The 22,898-nt window shown below is 49.1% G+C and overlaps 1 protein-coding gene across 3 annotated transcripts; it reads right to left on the reverse strand.

The window, feature by feature from the left end:
- Positions 1-905: 905 nt before the first annotated feature.
- DCAF11 (DDB1 and CUL4 associated factor 11) lies at positions 906-22,147 on the reverse strand. 3 transcript variants are annotated; one of them, XM_033924656.1, is made up of 14 exons: positions 20,977-22,147; positions 20,397-20,524; positions 19,919-20,037; positions 18,369-18,433; positions 17,282-17,382; positions 17,018-17,164; positions 12,773-12,827; positions 12,391-12,459; positions 12,010-12,067; positions 11,009-11,194; positions 10,713-10,866; positions 10,449-10,601; positions 1,384-1,490; positions 906-1,293 (listed from the first exon to the last, which is right to left on the reverse strand). In XM_033924656.1, the coding sequence occupies exons 1-14, from the start codon at positions 21,117-21,119 to the stop codon at positions 1,156-1,158; spliced, it is 1,623 nt and encodes a 540-aa protein (XP_033780547.1). In that variant the 5' UTR covers positions 21,120-22,147; the 3' UTR covers positions 906-1,155. The 3 variants fall into 3 exon arrangements, with proteins under 3 accessions (XP_033780547.1, XP_033780548.1, XP_033780549.1); XM_033924657.1 differs by having other exon boundaries at positions 21,000-21,172; XM_033924658.1 differs by lacking the exon at positions 20,397-20,524.
- Positions 22,148-22,898: the final 751 nt, after the last annotated feature.

The following is a 22,898-nucleotide window of genomic DNA, read 5'->3' on the forward strand; positions in this document are numbered from 1 at the left end:
TGCATGGAACGGCGAGCTAAGGGAGAAGCACAGAGGATTTCTGAGGGAGAGGAGAGGATGGTGACACTGAGCATTGGTGTGGATGAGGCCAGATGGGCTGTGATCTTTATCTGGTGTAAAGTCCTTTCTCTCTATAAAGAGGCCCCTCACACAGTGGAATAGTAAGGGGGTGCGAATGCCCCGGGCGCCAACACCCCTCCTCCTCTCTGATCCCTACCTCTTCCCACTTCTCCCATTCCCTTCCCCAGTACCTCTGGTTGTTCACCGCCACAAGCAACAATTTCAACGTGCTCCTCACGGCCACGTCATCTCGCCCGCTGATGTCACTTCCGGGTGCCACACGTAGGAAGTGACGTCAGAGGGAGAGCTGATGGGGGTCGCGAGGAGCACGTTGAAGTTCTTGTTGCTCGTGACGGTGAACTAGAGGTACAGCGGGAAGGGAAGGGTGCATAGATGAGAGCGAGAGAGGGGCGCCTCTCACCCTCGCTATACCACTGCCCTCACATACACACTAAGGGTGAAATCCTAGAAATGGCGCTTAAGTAACAAACGCCATTTAAAACAGCAAAAATTGGCACCGTTAAAGCACCTACTGGTGCCTATATAATATGCGCCGGAATTGCACTTACGTAAGCATTTGCATGGCTAATACCAAAAGTGGCGTTAGGCAGCCTAAAACGCCTACATAAGCGCAATTCACGACAAAAATAGATGCCAGAAATGTAGGCCTGGAAAACCCTGACCTACTTTTCTGGCGCCTATCTTTTGCCACGGCGTGATTTTGTATAGGGCACCGTTGCGTGACTGAGATGCGATCAGCAGCCACCAATATCAACACCCTATAGAGAATTCGGGTCATAGTGCCATGAGGAGATCCACTCCCCAAAAAAAAGGTGCTTCCAAAATGAAGTTAACATAATTCACACCCATAAATTTATTCTGTACAGATATCCTCGCATTCTTATCACCACAGCACTGTGCCCTTCCGTCTGCTGCTGCGCCCTGGATAGGCAGAGTCCTAGACACAGAAGAATCTTTGTGCAGAAAAGCCAAACATAACAACCCCCTGTCAAAAAAAAATCCCATAATAATAAAACACAATGTCCAGAATTAAGTCCTTGCCACAGCAGTCCTAAAAAAGTAGCACGAGGCAGTTCATGAAGAGGAAGAAGCGCCAGTCCTTGTGGCTTGCTTAGCACTGGGCTCCAATGCCTCTCTAGGAGCAGGGTCACGGAGGTCATCCTCATAGTACTCTGTCTGCCGGTACTCCCAAAGCCGCAGGAATCCGTCCCACTGCCGGTGAAAAAAGGAGGAAAAAGTGACTTTAGGGAATACCGCTAAGCCTCTCCTCCTCCCCATCCCAGTTCAGCCCAAGCCACTTACGGAGCTGCTGACAATCTTCTCTTCATAAGGGTGCCAGCTTACGTCACGGACACAGGCTTTGTGATTCGTCAGTTTTTTCACAATCTTTCCAGTGACCAGGTCATATACTGGTAGGTACCAAAAAAAGGAGAAATTAGATCTTACCTGCTCATTTTCTTTCCTTTAGTCCAGCAGACCAGTCCTAACACCTGCAAGTTGTGATTTGATGGACAGAACCCACAAGCTCTAGATTCAGTGGCATAGTAAGTGGGGGGGTGGTCCCCCCTGGATGCCATCTTGGTGAAGGCACAGGCACCCGTTCAACTCTCCGCCCCTCTATTGCCACCCATGCGTGCGCCACCTTCCTTCTCCCGTACCTCTGTTACGTTCCTGGCGCAAGCAGCAACCCCCAAACTGCTACTGCGCCAGCGTTGGCTCTTCCTCCGATGTCATTTCCTGGACCTAGATACTGATGTCATAAGAAGAGCCAATGCTGGTGCAGCAGTAGCTGGGGGGGGGGTCACTGCTTGCGCCAGGAACGTTATGGAGGAAAGGGAAGTGGCACGTGTGCACAGTAGGACAGTAGGGGGAGGGGTGGAGGAGAGAGCAAGGGAGGGATGGCACCGCCCCGAGCGCCTCTCACTACACCACTTCCTGGCACAGAATTAAGGAAGAAATCATGTCTTATTTGATATTTTTTCCACCAGTCCAAAATATATGCATTATGCCCATCGAGACACAACCCACAGGTTTTTGGGCTGGTCTGATGCTAAGGAAATGGGAAAGACTACTCCCAAGTCCCTGGCACACAACTATTTTTTATGGGTCACTTTATTTGATACATGACAAAATCATTACTACATATCTAGGCGGTTTACAGTTTTAAAAATATAAAGGAAGGATAAAAGAATTATTTGAAAAGGGTTGAAAAACAACAGGAGATGACGGATTGGGAGGCCTAGGTTACAATGATTTAATGAGATATGGTAGATAGATGGGACACAAGGGGGGAGGTACAGAGGCAGGCCCAACATAATTAAAATACCATCAGGAAGATACAGAAAATCTGAATAACAAAACCCTTTAGCATGGAGGGAATTGTACAGGTTTGCAATTGTTGTTTGCAGATCCTGTGACAGAACTCAAGTCTAATGTCCAAAGGGATGGTGCAACTACTTAGAAGCAAGAATTACTGGCAAAATATGCAAATGTACCATATTTCCCCACATATAGTCCGCCCCTCTGCATAGGCTGCACCCATGTATAGGCCGCAGAAAAGGGCGGCCTATGTTTCAAAACCAGAAGATAAGCCGCCCCATGGTATTAGCCATGGCTTATCTTCCGGTACCTCCCTTGCCTTTGTCAATCATCCCCCACCCCACCCCGGTACCTTTTCAGGAGCCCCCTGGACGGCAGACGGCAAATCTCCGGCGGTGCAGGACAGCTGCGATCTCTTCGGCATTCGGCCTGCCCCCGCACCGCCTGCTGAACGGCTGTCAGCTTTCGCGGGACTCACGAGAACTGACGTCAGTCACTCAGCAAGCGGTGTGGGGGCAGGCCCGATGCCAAAGAGATCGCGGCTGCCCTGCACCGCCGGAGATTTGCTGTCCGTCATCCAGGGGGCTCCTGAAAAGGTAGCGGGGGTGGGGGAATGACTTAAATTTTTTATATAGGCCGCCCCATATAACTAGGCCCATGTATAGGCCGTTTATAGAATCAGCCCCCAAGTCCATAAAGTAGCATCGGCTACTCTGAAAGTTTTCTACAAACAGGTACATTAGACAGATTGTGAGCCCACCGGGACAGATAGGAAATTAGGCTTGAGTACATGAATAAGGAGAAATTAGGTTCTTACCTGCTAATTTACTTTCTTTTAGCTTCTCCAGACCAGTAGAGGTTAACTTTACGAATGGGTATATATCTAATCATGACCAGCAGGTGGAGACTGAAAACAAAACTTTGGGACAGTATATACTATCCTCCCTTCTCTATTTCCCTCAGTCTGCCGAATAGCCAAGCAGAACCAAGAACTGGAAAACAGGAAGAAAACAATACTCCGAACAGGAGTAACAAATAACATACCCAAATGCTGTTGGAAAATGCAGAGGAGAAATACCCGAAGGAAAATGTCCCCACAGCTCGCCAGCTAAGCCAGCCGAGCCACAGCCGCTGTTCTTTAATTCTCCCCGGCCCTAGAAAAATACTAGAACCCGCAGCAAAAAACAAAAACTGCCCGCGAAAACAGCCCCAACAACAACAACAACAACAGACAGGGTGGGGACCTCTACTGGTCTGGAGAAGCTAAAAGAAAGTAAATTAGCAGGTAAGAACCTAATTTCTCCTTCTTTAGCACTCTCCAGACCAGTAGAGGTTAACTTTACGAATGGGACGTACCAAAGCAGTCCCTCTCACGGGCGGGACCCCCGAAGGGCCGATACCAGAACACGCTCACCGAACACCGCGTCCCGACGCGCCTGAACATCTACCCGATAATGTCTAACAAAAGAATACAAGGAGGACCAAACCGCAGCCTTACAAATATCCACCGGAGGCACGAGCGACGACTCAGCCCAAGAAGCCGCCTGACCCCGAGTGGAATGAGCCTTGAGAAACTCCGGAACAGGCTGCTGTTTCAGAAGATAAGCGGAAGCAATCGTCTCCTTGATCCAGCGCGCAATAGTAGCCTTAGAAGCGCCAGCTCCCCGACGAGGACCAGCCAGGAGGACAAAGAGATGATCGGACTTCCGGAATTCCTGGGTCCGCTGCACATCAGAGCGAAGGACCCGACCGACATCCAACTTGCGCAGCTGCCGTTGCTCAGAAGAGCCCTCCCGACCACCCAAGACCGGGAGAACCACCGATTGATTGACATGAAAAGGAGAAACAACCTTCGGCAGAAAGGAAGGAACAGGCCGCAAGACGACCCGCTCCCTAGACAACTCCAAGAAGGGAGCCCTACAAGAGAAAGCCTGCAGCTCAGAAATACTCCTAGCAGAAGTAATGGCCACCAAAAAGACCGCCTTCAAAGTAAGGTCCTTCAAAGAACAGTCGTCCAAGGGCTCGAAAGGCGGGCGCACCAAAACAGAGAGAACCAGATTAAGATCCCAAGAGGGAACCGAGGGCCGTAGGGGAGGCCTAAGCAACTTGGCCGCCCGCAGAAACCGAATCACATCAGGAAGAGCCGATAAACGCTGACCTGACACCAACCCTCGAAAGGTCGACAGGGCCGCAAGATGAACCCGGAGAGAAGACCAAGCCAGGCCTCTATCCAGGCCATCCTGCAAGAACTCTAGAATGTTAGGCAGAGAAGCGCGAAAAGAGGTCACTCCCCGCGCCCGACACCATTCCTCAAAGAGACGCCCAACCCGCACATAAGCCCGAGAGGTAGAAAGCCTCCGGGACCCCAACAGTGTAGCGATCACCTTGTCTGAATATCCCTTCTTGCTAAGGCGACCCCTTTCAAGAGCCACGCCGTAAGACAGAAGAGAGACGGGTCGAACAAGGGAATGGGACCCTGCATCAGAAGGTCGTCCGAGAGAGGCAGAGGAAGAGGAACCGCCACCAGGTGTCTCACCAGATCCGCATACCACGGACGTCGAGGCCAATCCGGAGCCACCAGCACCACCAAACCCGGATGGTGAACAATGCGAAGAAGCACTCTGCCCACCAGCGGCTAAGGAGGGAACACATACAACAGCCCCTCCGTTGGCCACGGCTGGACCAGAGCATCCAGACCCTCGGCCAGCCCTTCCCTGCGACGACTGAAGAAGCGGGGCACTTTGGCGTTGCCACTCGTGGCCATCAGGTCCATCAGGGGCTGCCCCCAATCTTGCACTATCAACCGAAACGCTCCGGCGCCGAGAAACCACTCTCCTGGATCCAGGAAGTGACGACTGAGGAAGTCTGCCTGAACATTTTCTACCCCGGCTATATGAGAAGCCGAGAGGTCCAGAAGATGGGACTCCGCCCAAACCATGAGCCGAGCCGCCTCCTGCGCCACAGGAGTGCTCTTGGTGCCCCCCTGACGATTGACATAAGCCACCGCCGTGGCATTGTCCGACAGGACTCTGACCGACTTGCCCAGCAAAAGGGAGTGGAAAGCTAACAGCGCCAGCCTGACCGCTCTGGTCTCCAACTCGTTGATCGACCAGGAGGCCTCCTCCGCGGACCAGGTGCCCCGAGCTGAGTGGCCCATAAACTGAGCCCCCCAACCGAGGAGACTCGCATCCGTAAGGAGCACCGTCCACTGCGGGAGATCCAGACCCACCCCCTGAACCAGGTGAGGGGTCCGGAGCCACCAGCGCAGACTGCAGCGCGCCAAGCCTCGCAGGGGAACCGGAACATCCAAATCTTGCCTCCGGGGAGACCACCTCCGGAGCAGAGCATACTGAAGAGGACGCATGTGGGCCCGCGCCCACCTCACCACGTCCAGGGACGCCGCCATTGACCCCAGGACTTGGAGGAAATCTCGCGCCCGAGGACCCCGGGACGCCAAAAGCAGGCGAATCTGAGATTGCAATTTGCTCACCCGGGCCTCTGGAAGGAAGACCTTCCCCAAGGAGATGTCGAACATAACCCCAAGGCACTCCAGACGCTGAGCCGGGACCAACCGACTCTTGGAAAGGTTGACCACCCAGCCCAGCGACCGGAGAAACTCCACCACCCGAGCCGTAACCCGGGAGCTCTCCTGCAACGACTTTGCCCGAATCAACCAGTCGTCCAGGTAGGGGAGAACCAGGATGCCCACCGACCGCAAGGCTGCCGCGACGACCACCATTACCGTGGTGAACGTCCGAGGAGCCGTGGCCAGACTAAAGGGAAGCGCACAGAACTGAAAGTGCCGCCCCAAGATCGCAAAGCGAAGGAAGTGCTGATGAGAGGCCCGAATTGGAACCTGCAAGTAGGCCTCCGTCAGATCGAGAGACATCCAGGATGGGCCGAAAGGTCCCCTCCTTTATGGCCACCACAAAGTAAATGGAGTACCTGCCGGTGCCCCACTCCGTAGGGGACACCGGCACCACTGCCTCGAGATCTAGCAAACGCTGAAGGGTCTGACGAAAAGCCTGCGTCTTCCATGGAGTCTGACATGGAGAAGCGAGGAAAAGGTCCGGCAGAGAGCGGGTAAACTCCAGAGCGTAACCGTCCCGCACCACCTCAAGGACCCACTGATCGGACGCGATCTCGGCCCATTTGGGGAAAAATTTGCGCAGCCGGGCCCCCACCGGAACCAAAGGGGGCGCCGGCAAGGAGTCATTGCGCAGGACGGGAAGCGGGGGAACCGGCGGAGGGATTCCCTGCCCCCCGACGGGCCCCCCGAAAGGGCTGCATGCGCTGGAAGAACCGACCCCGGGAAAAACCCTGAGCCGGGAAAGAAGCAGCCCCACGCCCCGGGCGATACTTGCGAAATTCCAGCAAACGCCCCCGGGCAGCCCCACACCTAGACGCAGGGCGGGCACGGTCCTCAGGCAGACGGGGCACCTTCGAGTCCGTCAGAGTCTGAATCAACTCATCTAATTCCTCTCCAAACAAAAAGACCCCCTAAAGGGAACTTTAGTAAACTTAGCTTTGGACGCAGAATCCGCCGCCCAAGCGCGCAGCCACAAAATACGCCGCGCGGCCATGCCATAGACTTAGCCGAAATCCGCACCAAGTCATAAAGAGCATCTGAGAGGAACGAGGCAGCCATCGCAATCTTCGCTACCTCCTGATCCACTAGAGACCAGTCATCAGACTCCCGATCCAGGACACGCTCAGCCCACCGAAACACGGCGCGAGCGACTAGCTCCCCACAAACAGCCGCCTGGACCCCAAAGGCAGAGACATCAAAATCATACTTAAGAAGAGTCTCTAACGCACGCGCCTCCGAGACCCTAAGAGCAGAACCGTCCATAACAGGCACGGTATGCCGCTTAGGAAGTGCCGAGACCACCGCGTTCCCCATTGGCGAAATTAAGGTAGCCCTACCTCCCTCCGGGACGGGATACCCAAGAGCCAAGGCGCACACCAAACGAAACTGCGCCCATAGGCCACTGCGCCAACACAAAATCCCGCAAATCCTGACGCACAGGAAAAGAGCGGGAACCAGGACAGACCCCCTGAAGCAGAGGGGCCCCCATACGCGGGGTCTCCGGCGGCGCCACTGCAAAAATGCAGCACCAAGGAGACCTGCTACACAGGTCTAAAAGCTCATCCCTCTGAATAAAAAAGCGCACCACGGACGCATCTGCTCTGGAAGACGGGAAACCCGCCGCCCCGCTGCCAACAGGCGTCCCCTCTAGAGGATCCTGGAAGCCCGCCAAAGCAGCCAGGTCCTCAACCAGGCCAACACGCTCCTCCGCCCACCAATTCGCAATCCAAGCCCCCCCGCGGGCGCTTGGATGAGGGAGGAGGAAGAGGGGACGCCAAACGAAAAGAGGGAGGCAAAGCCATAGGGGGCGCGGAGGGAAACCCCCCCCGAAACCCCCCAGGCGCACGTGGGACCCCCAAAAGTCCGCACAAAGAAAGAAAATAAATTGGGGGCAAAAAACCCCTGGGGGTCCCCAGGGACTCCCTGCCCCAGCAGGGGTCCATGCTGAAACCTGCCCCTGTGTTCGCCATACAGGGGGAAGGTCACCTGAGGTTGCAGACAAAATGGAGGGGCCAGACAAAGAAAATGGCGAAGTTCCCGCCAAAAATGCTCCCTCCATGGCCTGTAGCGGCTGAGAAGACTGAACAGTCCCAGCCGCTAAGACAGGCAAGTCGGCATCAGCTGTCAAAAAATCAGCTGAGAGGGAATCCTTCGGGGAATCCCTCCGTGGGCGGTTGTGGAAGACCGGGCTTCCCCACTGCTCCAAGCCGACTCGCGAGGCACCATCGGCGGGGAGCTCTGGGCGCCTGCAGCCGCTGCCGACGGAGCTCCACCACCTCACCGACCCAAACCGCCGAGTTCAGGCCGGCCGCGAGTGCCTCGCGGCTGGACTAAAATTGTGGCCTACTCCCCCGGAGAAGGGCACAATTGCTCCAGACGCGACCTAGCTATAAAAAAGTGCTGGTTACATGAAAAAATACAGTAAAATACAGTTTTCTTAAAGGGAAACAACCCTTCAGACCAGCACTACCTCAGGATTTTTTTTTTTTTTTTTTTTTTTTACAGAACAGACTCCACAGGCTCTCGAAGCAATATGCCTTGCTTGACTTAGGGGGCAAGGCTTACTGCTGAGGCTCCTCTAAAAAAATGTGGGGAGGTGGAGGAAGTGGGGGGAGGGACCCCGCTCGTGACCCGCCGGGTTTGACACCCCCGAGGTCGGACGGACCCCCAAACAGGGCCCGACCAAGCTCCGTCCGGCCAAAAACAGGGACAATAAACCCCTAAACAAATTCCAACAGCCCTACCAAGAGAGATGGGTACAGATCACTCAACACCTGCTGGAGACTGAAAGAAGACTGAGGGAAATAGAGAAGGGAGGATAGTATATACTGTCCCAAAGTTTTGTTTTCAGTCTCCACCTGCTGGTCATGATTAGATATATACCCATTCGTAAAGTTAACCTCTACTGGTCTGGAGAGTGCTAAAGAAATTCATGTATACCATTCTGAGCTCCCCCTGGGAGAATAGTATAGGAAACCGAATGAATAGTGTGAAAAGTTTCAGCCTCTGATAACCGGAGCTGATATTAATTGAGCTTTTCTCTTTTGCAACCAACAGACATAAGAGAAACTCACATCTGAATTTTGGCTTTCTGCCTGTTAGAGGATGTAAACTTAAAAAACATCATCAAAATCATTTTTCATATCAAGCTGTGTTATGGGGTAATGATTTAGAACAATTGCTTTTGCTTCCTGACACTTATGGGGAATTAAGGAGACATCTAAAAACATCTGTTTTCAAAGTATTTAGGCAGCTAATTCATAAAAATTATATTATGCACTATTTTGATCATTTTAGTGTCTCTGATTATTGGCTTTAACTTTTTTAGTTCTAGTCAACTTCTTTTATTGTTTTTTTTAACTATTGTAAACCGCATAGAACTTTACGGCCTTGCGGTATATAAACTGATTATTATTATTATATTGTGATGTCATAATGCCTCATTCCACCAATAAGAGGCAACCTCATCAGTGATGTCGCAATGGGTTGATTGTCCTAGACTTGGCTCACTTTTACTACATTTTGATTTCTAGAATGGCGCAGTCGTTAGAGCTACAGCCTCACCACCCTGAGGTTGTGGGTTCAAACCTACACTGCTCCTTGTGACCCTGGGCAAGCAAGTCACTTAATCCCTCCATTGCCCCAGGTACATTAGATAGATTGTGAGCCTGCCAGGACACATATATCATTCTGAGTGCCCTTGGGAAAACAGTATAGAAAACTGAATAAATAAATAAAAATCCTAACTATATCCTTTCCTGACCAGCAATGTCCGGTGCAGATGTTTCACTAGCACAGAAGTGACCTGCTCTGGCAAGATTATGCGGAACAGCAGGTACAGTTGTTTTGCCACTGTAACCTGGTGCAAAGATTCTACCAGCATGATGGTAACTTACTCATTTACACCTTCCCTTTTTTTTTAGCGCCAGCTGCAGCGGTAACAGCTCCAACGCTCATACTAAAAACCACACTACACACTTCCTTTTTAACTGTCATCATCCAAGATGGTTTCCACGACCTTGCTGGAACACGTATTTCTCCCCTCTTTCCTCTTGATTCTTGTGGATTGTTTTCTTTTTAACTTGTGACATTGTTGTCTGTGAATTTAGTCTATATTGCATTTCCCTATTTTTATTTTTTTTGTAGATCGCTTAGGAAATGGATAAGCGATTTAGTAATAACAATAACTTAATTTTATTTACCGCAATACCACAAACAGTTCAGAGCGGTTTACAGAGGAAGAGACTATATACAGACAGCGATATTACAAAAAACTTTAAAAATTACATTAACATGGTAAGATAATCAAATTTTTCCTGGAAGTGTTTTAGAAGTACATCAAGGCAGAAGTGGAGTCAGAGAAATTTATCAAAGAGATAAGTTTTGATTGACTTCCTAAAAGTTTAGTGAAACGAACACTAGTCCTTACAGATGTTTTGCCAGCCCTGCAGTAACTCACCTATGACCTTGCCGGAACAGCAGCCAGTGTATATGTACTGCTGACCAGTGCTGAAAGCTGGAGAGAAGCGGCAGCGGATGAGGGTGTGAAGGACACCATGACCTCTGTAAGTCATGAGAGAGCTGTCTCCAGGGAGTGACTGCTTCCTCAGAGCTTGGGGAGAGAAACAGAAGGAGAATTAGAGGGTTAAGACAATGAGAGGGCAGAAGAGATCTTCCTAGTGTGGCAAGTGGCCAGGCCTGGCTGGGCACGAGCTTCTCTCACCTCTTTTAGGCACCTGCTGCCAGCGGTAGTCCCAGTTTTGCTGTACCACTGCCTGGCGAGATGCTTCCAGTGCTTCCTGGCTGGAGAAACGACGAATGTCCCAGAGCTTAATTGTCTGGTCTTTGGAGTTGGAGATCAGATATCGAGCGTCATCCTGTTCAAAAGATGAGATACAAAGAGGGACAATTAAGGAACGAGGGTCAGGGAACTATAGAGATACATGATCTGAAACAGAAAGAGAGTTTCTGGTCTTTTGTCCTGGATGAGATGGAAGAATCGGTCGGCTCTGTCCTCACCTTGCTATTGATGAAGGTAACTCCGTCCTGATGGCCAGCCAAGACCCCCACAGTCTGGGGGTTGTCTTCCCGCAACGTGCGACGATCCCACACCTTACAGAGCGCATCATCCCCTCCAGAGTAGAGGATATGGGAGCTGGCATCAGCAAAGGCAACAGCATTCACATCATCCTCATGGGCATCAATCTAGTGAGACAGATAGATTTAGTGCCATTGGAGGAAAAGTATATCTGAATACTACAGAAAGCAAAAGGAAAGGGGGGGGGGGCAGAAGGGTATCTCCATGCCACAGAAAGAAGGTGAGGATGTTCTGGGACAGAGGAAGGATTGGACACACCGTGCCATTATGGCAAGGAGAAGGAGAACCAGAGGCAGCAAAATCTCACAAGCACTGATGTTGGCTCTTCGGATACCGTTTCCCAGTCCGAGGGTGATCAATGCTGTAAGCCTTCTGGGAACCAGGGGTGCACGTAGAGGGGGGTAAGGTTTTAACAGGATGATCAAGTGAGATGTCCAAAAGGAGACTATTTTTTATCAAGGCATTAAATATATACAATAACATTCCGAATATAGGTGAAAGATCAGCATGAATAACCCTCCCCCACACACACACACTTAAAATGATTAATGTGGTGATAATGGTGAGATCAAAAAGCTTTTGTTAAGTAAGCAGCGAGAACAATGGAAACCAATTTTATGCAAATTCATGTGTATTTTAGTAAAACACTCATTTACATCACAACTGTGCCTCCACCCCACCCATCTCCATGCACACCATGCGAAAGCATTTTTTCCATGATTCTATTTTTAAATTCATATGTGCTCATGCACTTTTCTAGAAGTCCTGTCTCGTGTGTCCCACATAAAAACCTTTATGAAAATTTCCACCATGTGTTTGCTAGCATATCAACTCAAGCTCCAACCACCTGCAGCACCCCCTGCACCTAATGGTTTCACAAAGCACACCCCGCTATCTACTTTGTGAAAAGCAGACGGCTTACCCTCAGTGTCCGTATGTTCTGCTCCCGGTCGTAGACATACAGACAGCCATCATTGGCACTAGAAAGAGAGAGAAGTGTGGAGAGGGTCTCTGTGATGAGCAAGTATCCAAAACCATACAGGATTCCCTCTCATCACACACCTGCACACATCCGTCCTCCCTCCCCTACCAACCTCCAACAGAAGAGGGCAGCAAAACAAATTTAGAAAATAAATGTTTGGAGACCATAGAGAGGAGATTAAGGATTAAGAGCCGGAGTACCAATTAAAGAGATTCTCCACTTTACTACTTATCATTTCTATAGTGCAGCTTTATTGAGATTTATCTTCCTCTGCTCTTACCCCCACCCCTTCAGAGCAAAGATCACACCATTAATTCTTACCCTCCAAGGACTTCCCGGCCATCTGAGGAGATTGTGATGGAAAAAACGGCAAACCTGCGAGTAGAGGGACTGTGGAGAAAGAGAAAACCAAGGATCAGTGCTAGACACAAGCACAGAATGGGAATCTCTCAGGTCACATGCAATACAGACCGATACACAGGGACTGCACAATGGCGGAATGCAGGGTCAGCAGTGGTCTGTCAGGAAGAGGCAGGAATCACATCACACAAGTGGAACATTCAGACACAAATATACACACCCAAAGCTGCACAAAGCCATCCACCCATCCAGCAAAATGAGGAGAGGCGATGCATGGAGAAGGCACATCTCACCTAATACATAGTGCACGCAGGTACAGAGGGTCGCCGTAAAGACCACCAACCTTAAATCCAGTGCTGTGTGCGTATCAGTGTCCCCATAGATATTGCAAATGTGAACTACAAGAAAAGGAATGGAATGAGATGAAGTTAAGAGACTTTCCAGGATGTGGAGAAAGAGACATGGAGAAATTAGGTCCATACCTGCTAATTTTCTTTCTTTTAGTCCCTCCAGACCAACACAGAATGGATGGGTTTACACTCCTCTGCCAGCAGGTGGAGACTGACACATAATGACTTTTGCCAGTAGTACAAGTGGATTGTGCAGTCCCATCTACAATCAGTCTGATGAACAGCCAAGCAGAAACTCGACTAAAAAAAAAAAAAAAAAGACGTCAACATACCAACTCCACACTCACATGGAGAAGACAAAGTAAGTGTCTGGACTGGACCTGGAAACACTGTTGGATACCGATTAGAACAAGAACCTTCAAAAACATCCCCACAGTTCGCCAGCTAAACCAGCCGAACCAAATACCACGGCTCTTATTATACTCCCCAACAACCAATACAAAACCAAAACGTACTGTTTGCGAAAAACACTGAATTCCCCCTTGATGACAGCCATGGGTGGAAAGCCAGCAACACCAACCGAATGGTTCTGGTCTCCAGAATATTGATCAACAAGGAAGCCTCCACCGGTGACCAGCTGCCCTAAGTCGAGCGACTGAGATACTGAGCTCCCCAACCGAGGAAACTAGTGTCCGTAAGAAGCAATGTACACGGGGGTTGATTCAGACTCACTCCCTGAATCAGATTGGAAGATTGTAGCCACCAGTGCAGGCTGTGACGAACCAACCCCCGAAGAGGGACGGGAGAGTCCAGATCGTAAATCTGTAGCGACCACCACTGAGAAAGCGCATACTGAAGAGGGCATATGTGAGCCTGGGCCCCCCTGACTACTTCCAGGGAGGATGCCATTGACCCCAGGAACTGCAGAACATACTGCACCCGAGGGCAGTGACAATCCATGAGGGAGCAAATCTGCGACTGCAATTTCAGCACCTGGGTCTCAGGAAGGAAGATTCTCCCCAAGCCAGTGTCGAAGAGAACTTTGAGATACTCCAAGTGCTGAGACGGAGTCAACCGACTTTTGAACAGGTTGACCACCCAGCCCAATAAGTGCAGGAACTCCAAAACCTGAGTCAATCAGTAATCCAGATAGGGATGAATCAAAATGCCTTCCTTGTGCAAGGCTGATGCCACCACTACCATAATCTTGGTGAAATTCCACGTAGCCGTAGCCAAACCAAAAGGAAGCGCATAAAACTGATAATGTTTTCCCAAAATTGCAAAGCAAAGAAATCGCTGATAGGAGGCCCGAATTGAAACATGCAGGTAGGCCTCCGTCAGGTCGAGAGAGGTCAGAAATTCCCCAGACCGGACTGCAAGAATTACAGATTTCAGAGTTTCCATACGAAAAGACAGAACCCAGCCCTGCTGATACCTTTCAGATCCAAAATGGGCCAAAATGACCTCTCTTTCTTGGGCACCATGAAGTAAATGGAGTACCTGCCAGTAAAATCTCCTGAGGTACTGAGACCACCGTTCTGAGGTCTAGGAACCTAAGAAGCGTCTGCCTAAATGCCAGCTTCTTCCAAGCAGCCTGACAAGAAGAGAAGAAATGATCTGGCAAAGGATGGGAAAACTTTAGAGTATAGTCATTCCGAATCACTTCTAGGACCCACTGATCCGTTGTGATCTCAGCCCACCCCCGGTAAAACTCCCGCAAGCAGGTTCCCACCAGAACCGCAGTGAGTCATTGGGCTGGACAAGCAGAGAAGGAGCCACCAGTGGACTGCATGCACTGAAAAAAGCGACCTCTGGAAGGAAAAGCCGGTCAGGGCGGTACCTACAAAATTCACATAAATGCCCATGGGCAGCGCCACCCCACGGTGCATGGCTAAGTCAGTCCTCCGGAAGCTGAGGCACTTTAGAGTCTCTCAAGGCCTGAACCAGCTTATCCAACTCCTCCCCAAAGAGGAAAGAACCTCAAAAAGGGAATTTACTGAGCTTAGACTTACAGGCCACATCCGCCAACCAACACTGAAGCCACAGGGTATGGCGAGTTGCTACTCTTAGGGCCATGGACCTAACCGATGCCCTCAACAGATCATACATGGCATCAGAGAAATAAGAAGCACCGAGCTTAATCTTAGCCAACTCCTGGTTAAGGACCCGCTCAGACCACCGGAAACAAGCCTGGGCCACCAGACCGCCACAAATCGCCGCCTGGACAGCAAAGGCAACCACATCAAAACTCCATTTAAGGAGAGCCTCCATCTTACGGTCCTGAGGGTCTCTCACAGCTGAACCGCCCTCAACTGGTACGGTGTGTTGACGTACGATAGCCGAGACCACCACATCATTCACAGGAGACTTAAAGGTATCCTTATTCCCATCAGGAATAGAATAAAAGTCTAGCCATGGACTGCGCCAAGCGAAAAACACAACCAGAATATCCTGATGCATGGGAAAAGAGCCTTATCTTCCTGACTGTCGGAGGTTGAGGAAACCCCTGCATGGGTGGCAGGGGAAACATGGGCTTCTCCAGCACACTCCCCCCCATGACGACCAGTGCACGTGCGAAGGGGAACCCTGTAACTGATGCCAGTTCCTCCTCGAAGCAGCCAGAACACTTTGCGCACACGTTGGCCGCATCAACTGCTTGGCGCACACACAAAACGCACTTCTACTTTTTAAAAAGTGCTCATCACGTATACACGGGAGAACTACACACAAAATCGCTGGTTAAAAACGGCTGCCTCAGGTCCTTTTATTTTTTTCTTGTCTGTTATGCTTTCTTTCTTTCTTTTTTTTTTTAATTCAATCTCACAGTAGGAAAATCACTCCTGCCCAGCTAGACCACCAGGTAAGGTGTGGAAAGGTCAGGGAAGCAGGAGGGTGGTGCGGGTAGGTCAGAGTTGGCCCTAAAGGTTATTCGCGAGCCAGCTCTGCTCCTAACCCCTGCGAACATGGAGGAAGAAGTGTACTACTGCCAAAAGTCAATGTGTGCTCAGTCTCCATCTGCTGGCAGAGAGCGTAAACCCATCCATTCTGTGCTGGTCTGGAAGGATAATAAAGAAACACAGATGGGGAGATTACAAGTTTTGCAGAACCAAAGAAAAAAGACATGCACAGACGGGTGCAGAGGAAGAACATCACAGGAATTTATTATCTATCCCTTCCTTAAAAATTATTGGCATACGAAGAAACGAAATATTTTCCGTTATGGCACCCACGTTATGGAACTCATTACCAAACTACATAAGAATAGAAAAAGATTTACATACATTTAAAAGATTTTTAAAAACTTTTTTATTTCAAGATGCATTTGAACACGTTATAACACGCATAATTTTTGAACTTCTTAATATAAATATTGCACTTTCCAATCCCCCTTATTCCCACTGTGTTTTCCCTTTTATGTAAATTTCAATATATAAAAATGATGTAACTTTCCCCTTCTTTCCTGCCTACTTATGTTATTCCTTAACCTCAAATGTATTGTACTAGTCGTTCTCTAAAACTGTTTTAAATCGTCTGTATTATGTCTAACCTGTCAAAAATATATGTGAAACCACTATCTGTGGCTTTTAGAGTGTACATCGCCTAGATATTTCGATAGGCGATTCATAAAATGCTAATAAACTTAAAACTTGGAAGGTTATAGAGAAGTGCGTCGCAAACTGTATACCGTGGAACACTAGTGTGCCCCGGAGGATTCCAGTGTGCCCCGAGATGATGGCGCTGGCTGCCTGCTTACAGGATGTGCCTCTCATGGCGAGAGGCATGTCCTGTAGTCAGTCAGTCGGTGCCTGCACCTCTCTTCCTTCTCCTCAAATTCTCCTTCTGCGGCATCCCCCCACTAGCGGTAATAGGAGGTTCAGGGCCGTGGCTGGAGGACATCCCCGCATTTCCGGATACCCTTTAGCCGCAGCCCCAAGATCAGTGTGACACAGCTTAAAAGGTTTGCGACACACTGCTACAGAGCAAGGGCAACACTTGAGTGTCAAGAGCAGGTCTGGTCTACTACCTACTACATGTGGATGAAACTGTGCTAATTGCAGGAATATCCATTACAGCATCACCACGATGACCGTTACAGACAAAACTTTTTGCTCCATCTTCTTTTGACTCGGTACAAGAGACAGAAGGTCTGAGACAGCTCCTGTATGCTGTCTCAACACACCTGGCACATTCCGTGCATACTCCACCACACACGTTCCCAGGACGACCTGCTTACTCACTGTAGTCAGACCAGCTGGAGTACAGGAATTGACCTCCATCAGGTGTGAAAGCAACATCCAGGACACTCCAGCCCACATCATGTGCCTTCACCGTCCTAAACTTCTTAAATCTCCCAGACTGGCAGTCATAGAGGCGAATGTTCTGGTCTGCAGAAGGCCAAAAATGGGAAAATTTTAAAAAGCCCAGAACCCAGGGTTGGGAAAGAAGAGAATACAGGGAATGTAATACCTAGCAGGGCTTTAGGGAAGAGGGTGCCAAGTTACCTTGACATGCAGACATGAAGATACGTCCATCTGGGGAATAGATGCCACAGAAAGCTTTCTGTGCATAGGAGTCTGTGTAACCCAGGTGATTGGGCAGGAAACTGTGAAAGACCAAGGCCAGGAATTATTCATAACACAATCTCCTACACTAAGATGACGACCCTACCCCTTGCAGGCAAACCTCTCAGTCACTCACTCACCATGACCACTATCTGCAGGCCTCATACTAGAGAATGACACAGGGACAAATTTTTCCCTGTCCCCGCAGGAACTCATTTTCCCGTCCCATCAAGTTCTTTTCCTGTCCCGTTCCTGCAAGCTCTGATCTTCACTTTAATATCATAAGTGTTTGAGACTTGTGCAGTTAAGGCAGAGCTTACAGAAATGGGGCAGGGACAAGGACAATACTCGCGGGAAATTGAGTTCCTGAGGGGACAAATTTGTCCCCGTGTCATTCTCTACTCTGCACCACTCTAGAAATCAAAATGTAGTAAAAGTGAGCCAAGTCTAGGACATTGAAGCCATTGTGACATCACGGATTAGGTTGGCTCTTATTGGTGGAATGAGGCATTATGACATCACAATCTCAGCTCTGGTTATCAGAGGCTGAACCTTTTCACACTATTTATTTATTCAATTTTCTATACTGTTCTCCCAAGTAGAGAATGACACAAGACAAAATTTTTCCCGTCCCCACAGGAACTCATTTTCTTGTCCCATCCCAGCGAGTTCTTTTCCTGTCCCTGCCCCATTCCTGCAAACTCCGTCCTCATCTGCACAAGCCTCAAACACTTTAAAATCATAAGTGTTCGAGGCTTGTGCGGTTAAGGCAGAACTTACAGGAATGAGGCAGGACAGCAACAAAACTCGCGGGGAAGGGACAGGGAAATTGAGTTCCTGCGGGGATGGGGACAAATTTGTCCCCGTGTCATTTTCTACCTCATACCTCAAGACCTCTCCTGAATCTAGATATGGCCAGCATCCTTTTCCTAATGAAAACCAAGATTCTCTCACAACCAATCAAGGATTCTGCTGATTCAGGGCCACTCTCCTCCTGCTCATCCTAAGCTGAGAACGGGATACCTACTGAGATACCATGCGGGAACATTCCCCTGGAGAGAAGCTGTCATTCCGGCAGCGGCCTTTCTCTCTCTGAAAAGTCAAAAGGGGAGCATAAACATGCAGTTCAGTGTCCTGCAACACCCCCCCCCCCCCCAAACACCAAATCCATGCAAAAGTACCAGTCTTAATTCATAAAACAGGGGGAGAGAGAGAGATAGAGAGAGGGACACACACACCCAGACAAACATTAGAATCAGAATCAGAAATGCATTTCCTCTTGTTCCGTTACTAATTCACAGAGAGAAGAGATGTACATTCTCCAAACAGCAGAAAGAGAAACTCAAAAAGTTCCTGAAGCTGCAACATCTGGGAGATCCTGTCTCCAGGTTAGAAACAGAAATGCAATTCGTCACATAATGTACAAAATCCACAGAGAGAAAAGATGTACATTCCCCAAGGAGGAGAGAGAAAATCAAAGAGTTCCCAGAAAAAAATGATCAGGAAAAACTGTGCCTGATCTTGGGGAAAGAGGAGAAACTGTAGCAAAAAAATTCCCCTGTTCAAAAAGCAAATATACAAAATGTAGGGATCGAAAGATGGAACGCCACACGGGAACTGAATGATGACTATAAGTCAATTTATTGGCAAAAATTTGTAGATATCCGTTGACTCGACACTGCCAATGTTTAAATTCGAAAAGTGTCTTCCTCAGTCAACAAATCACCTCCAATACAAAATAAATCGCCAATGGCTGAAGTCAGAAATTCTTCTGACGCTAGAATCACACGCCGTAAATCCCAACAAAAGAGACAGTTGTGTCGGCAAAAGAACATAAGAATAGCCTTACTGGGTCAGACCAATGGTGAATCAAGCCCAGTAACCCGTTCTCACGGTGGCCAATCCAAGTCACTAGTACCTGGCCAAAAGACTGTTCATCATTCAGTCCCTGTGTGGAGTTCATCTTTCGATCCCTACTTTTTGTATATTTGGATCCTGTACCAAAATCTAACAAGAACAGTTAGAACCTGGTCCAGCACTAGAACCCAAGAATTTTCGTTAGCATTTCTCTTCTTTTCTTTAATCTGTTTAAGGGTAAATCACAAAGTCATTTGCCCAGGAAAACTGGTTAAAACCTGTCCTCACCCAATCCAAATAAAAGTTTCCACAGTACTGTATATGTTCTTCTAGGGAGTGGGAGATACTTCCAGGAGAAAATTTAGGACAAGATTGGGAAAGAGCGCTCAGACTGTTGGGTCTTCATTTCTACACACAAGCAGGCTAAGTCCATGAGTCCTTTGCATGTCTGAACAATTTTCAGAAAGGAAATTAGGCACATAGCTTGATTTCAAAACTGCAGACTTTGTACCTAAGTGGAACATAGTACACAAAAAGGAATAAACCACCAAGCCAAAATGTTTCCTGAATTAGAGGACAGAAGACAAAAGGGTGACTTTTTTTTTTCTCTCTCTCTCTCTCTGATGGGGACAGACAGGTAGACCCAGAAGAAAGGAGAGCGGTAGGAACATGTGAAGTGAGTGAAATGCAGCATGCGAGAGTTGGTGAGCATGGAAGGACCTGTAACAGGAGGCGGGGGATACTGCAGTCTTTGCTGGACCCCAGTTTTCCTGCAGCAAGCAAGATTTGCGTCTTAATTTCATTATGATCCAGTCCAGCAGTATCTGGAGCGGTGTCCACTGTGGAGAAAGGATTGAGATGGTTATTCAGCAAGTCCAGAGACTCATTCTACTCACCCACTCAATCTGACCCTGCTGAGGAGTCAGAACATCCTGTTCTGCAACATCCAGCACACGGTCTACCAGAGAGAGAGGAGATCTGCCACCCAGCACCACAGGGAACCAAGTGGAAGCACCAACCCTGTAGATCAGACTCCCCTGAGGGATGTCCTCTGGGACATATTTGGGTGGGAGTCTTGGTGTCCCCTTGTGCAGCTTCCTGTGTTCCTCTCTTCTGAGACATAACCAAAAGTAGGAGGGGGAGCACACCAACACCCTCCCCGAGGTAACCTCCCTGCTCCCTTCCCCTCGGGACGTACCTGGTGGGGTGTAGCGATCCCCCAGGCAGCCCTCCCAGGCACTTTCATTGTCATCATCTGAGTCCGAGAAAGCCTGAGCCAGTTGCAGGCTGGCAGCCCCTCCTCCCTGAACCAACCTCACCTGGCCCCTGTGGAGAGAGCATAGAGTCATAACCTCCACATGCAGCGCCGAGACACAGTTTGTGCAAGTGTGAGACTCTGTATGGGACAGTGACGGGGACATAGTGCTTGCTACAATCTGATTCAGTAGTTATAGAGTCTAAGAACAAGGCACTCCCATTTAGAGGATCTTGGTGCCCCTAACCTACCTGTGTAATCAAGAGGATCAAGCAGAAGTGCCAAATCACTCTGCTGCTGTCCCAAATCAGGCCATTTATATGCCTTAAGCACAGTGTATAAATCTGATACACCCCTGGCTCCCCTGTTTTTCTGCCCAGTCATATTATAGAATATTCTTCTGCTAACAGCAGATTAAGAAGGCACCTCATCAACAACAAGCAGTGCCATGGGTTGAACACTCCCCTTGTCTGCCACATGTCCCTGCATAGTAGGAGAAGCATTGGGTACACTCATGAATTACCTGCGCAGGAGGTATGCCAGTACCTGGGCCAGATCCACGTTCTCCTCCTCATCCTCCTCCTCCCCCTGGCGGAGACCTGCACCCCGATCCTCCTGAGACTCACCTCCACTGCCCCCCGCACTGCTACTGCTGCGGGATCCCATATTCCATCTCTGAATGCAAAGCTATTGGCACTGACAATCACCAGTCTGATCCACCAGTCACTGGCAACCTGACAAGAAATTACTCATTCACAGAACTAGAGATCCATTCACTACAACAGTCACAGCCCTAGAGGGTCATGCACTTCACAATCAAACCCACTGCAATAAGCTCCAATCACTGCCCCTATTGTATTAACTGCTAATGTGCAATCAACAGTATCCCAATCAGAGCCTCAGCGATCCATCCAATGCAGTAGCCTCCAATCACAACTCTAGAGATCCATCCACCACAATTACCTCCGGGCAATCCTCAGCCACCAATCAGTACTTAGGGACCATGGATCAGCCCAACCACTCAGATCTTTAATGCCAAGAAGGTTGCAATCACATCAACCAATCAGAGTTTACAGACCTGAGCAAAAACAAACTTCTAAAGGCCAATCAGCTTTCATATATCTAATATGGTCATATACCACAGGGACAAATCAGACCTTGATCAAAAGCCAAAGCAAAAAAAAAAAAAAAAATCAACCTCAATGACCAATCAGAATCCAATGCTCTTATATAGAGAAATCTTAACTGACCAATCAACACTCAGAAGAAATCCAAACAGCTATTGACCGGTTTTCATCGACCTAGGAGGTTGACGAAGCACAAGAACCAATCAGAGTGCAAATACCGGAGAAAGTTGTCAACCACAGCAACTAATCAGAATTCAGGGAGCCCGAGAAGTTTATGATTATGCACTGACCAATCAGCATCAGAGAACGCTACCAAGTACCAACCAGAGCCGCTGGGAAATGAGACACTGCAGGAAAGCGGAGTTGCCTATAGAGCGAACACCTGGCTACACCTTAACCTGGAAAATCGACCAATCCCGGGCCGCGAACAACTGCGCGCGCGGGCGCATTGCACAAACTGGAGCCTGACACTGACTGCTTCGAAGCGCCACCCCCCTCCCCGCAACCACTACCACTTGTTTACAAGCAAGCGGCGGCTTCCTCTTCCGGCCTTTTGCGCGCCGGTCACGAGACCCCGGGTGGACGGGACTTTCCGAGCCATTTTGCCTCGCTGATTGGAGGGTGAAGATAATGACCGCGTAAAGAGGCGGTTATTGGATAGGAAGGCTGTCTGTCCACACGGATAAATAAAGAATTGACTGGAGTCCCGCCCCTGTTGCCTGGTGGAAAAAGCCCAGGCAGGGGGCGGAGGAACTTGCCATTCCGAGCATCCTCTGATTGGCCATGAACTCATTAGCATGGAAACGGTGAACTAAGCCGTTAAGCCTTGCCAGGAACTCTGACGTCATTAGTTTTAAAGGGCCAGCAACACAATTGGCCACCTTATATAACCCTGTCCTTTGACGTCATTGTGCAAAAAAACAATCCTTGTTTGTGTCTCTGCCTTTAGCACGCAGGTGGTTGAACTGCAGTAGGATGCCAGGCAAACAAGACATAATATTAACTTATTACCAAATCTAAAGCAGGGCTATTGATGCTCTTTGCTTATTGACCGCCACTGACATAAATCATTCATAGCAAACTGGTAGAAATAATGGGTAGAGCAGATGCATGGAGCCATGAAATTGGGTTAATGATGAATTTATCCTACAATTGAACCGCCAGAATTAGAACATTATTTACTGTAAATTTATTCATATTAACTTCTGTTGTACATTGCCAAATAGGAGCGCCTTCACATCCCATCTCATGGTGCTCACTGAATCCTGTGCCCTCGGATCTCATTTCACATTTTGTTCTCTTAAAACGGCCTTCCACC

The sequence above is a fragment of the Geotrypetes seraphini genome, chromosome 16, assembly GCF_902459505.1.
Source record: "Geotrypetes seraphini chromosome 16, aGeoSer1.1, whole genome shotgun sequence".
In the NCBI taxonomy this organism is placed as follows: Eukaryota; Metazoa; Chordata; class Amphibia; order Gymnophiona; family Dermophiidae; genus Geotrypetes; species Geotrypetes seraphini.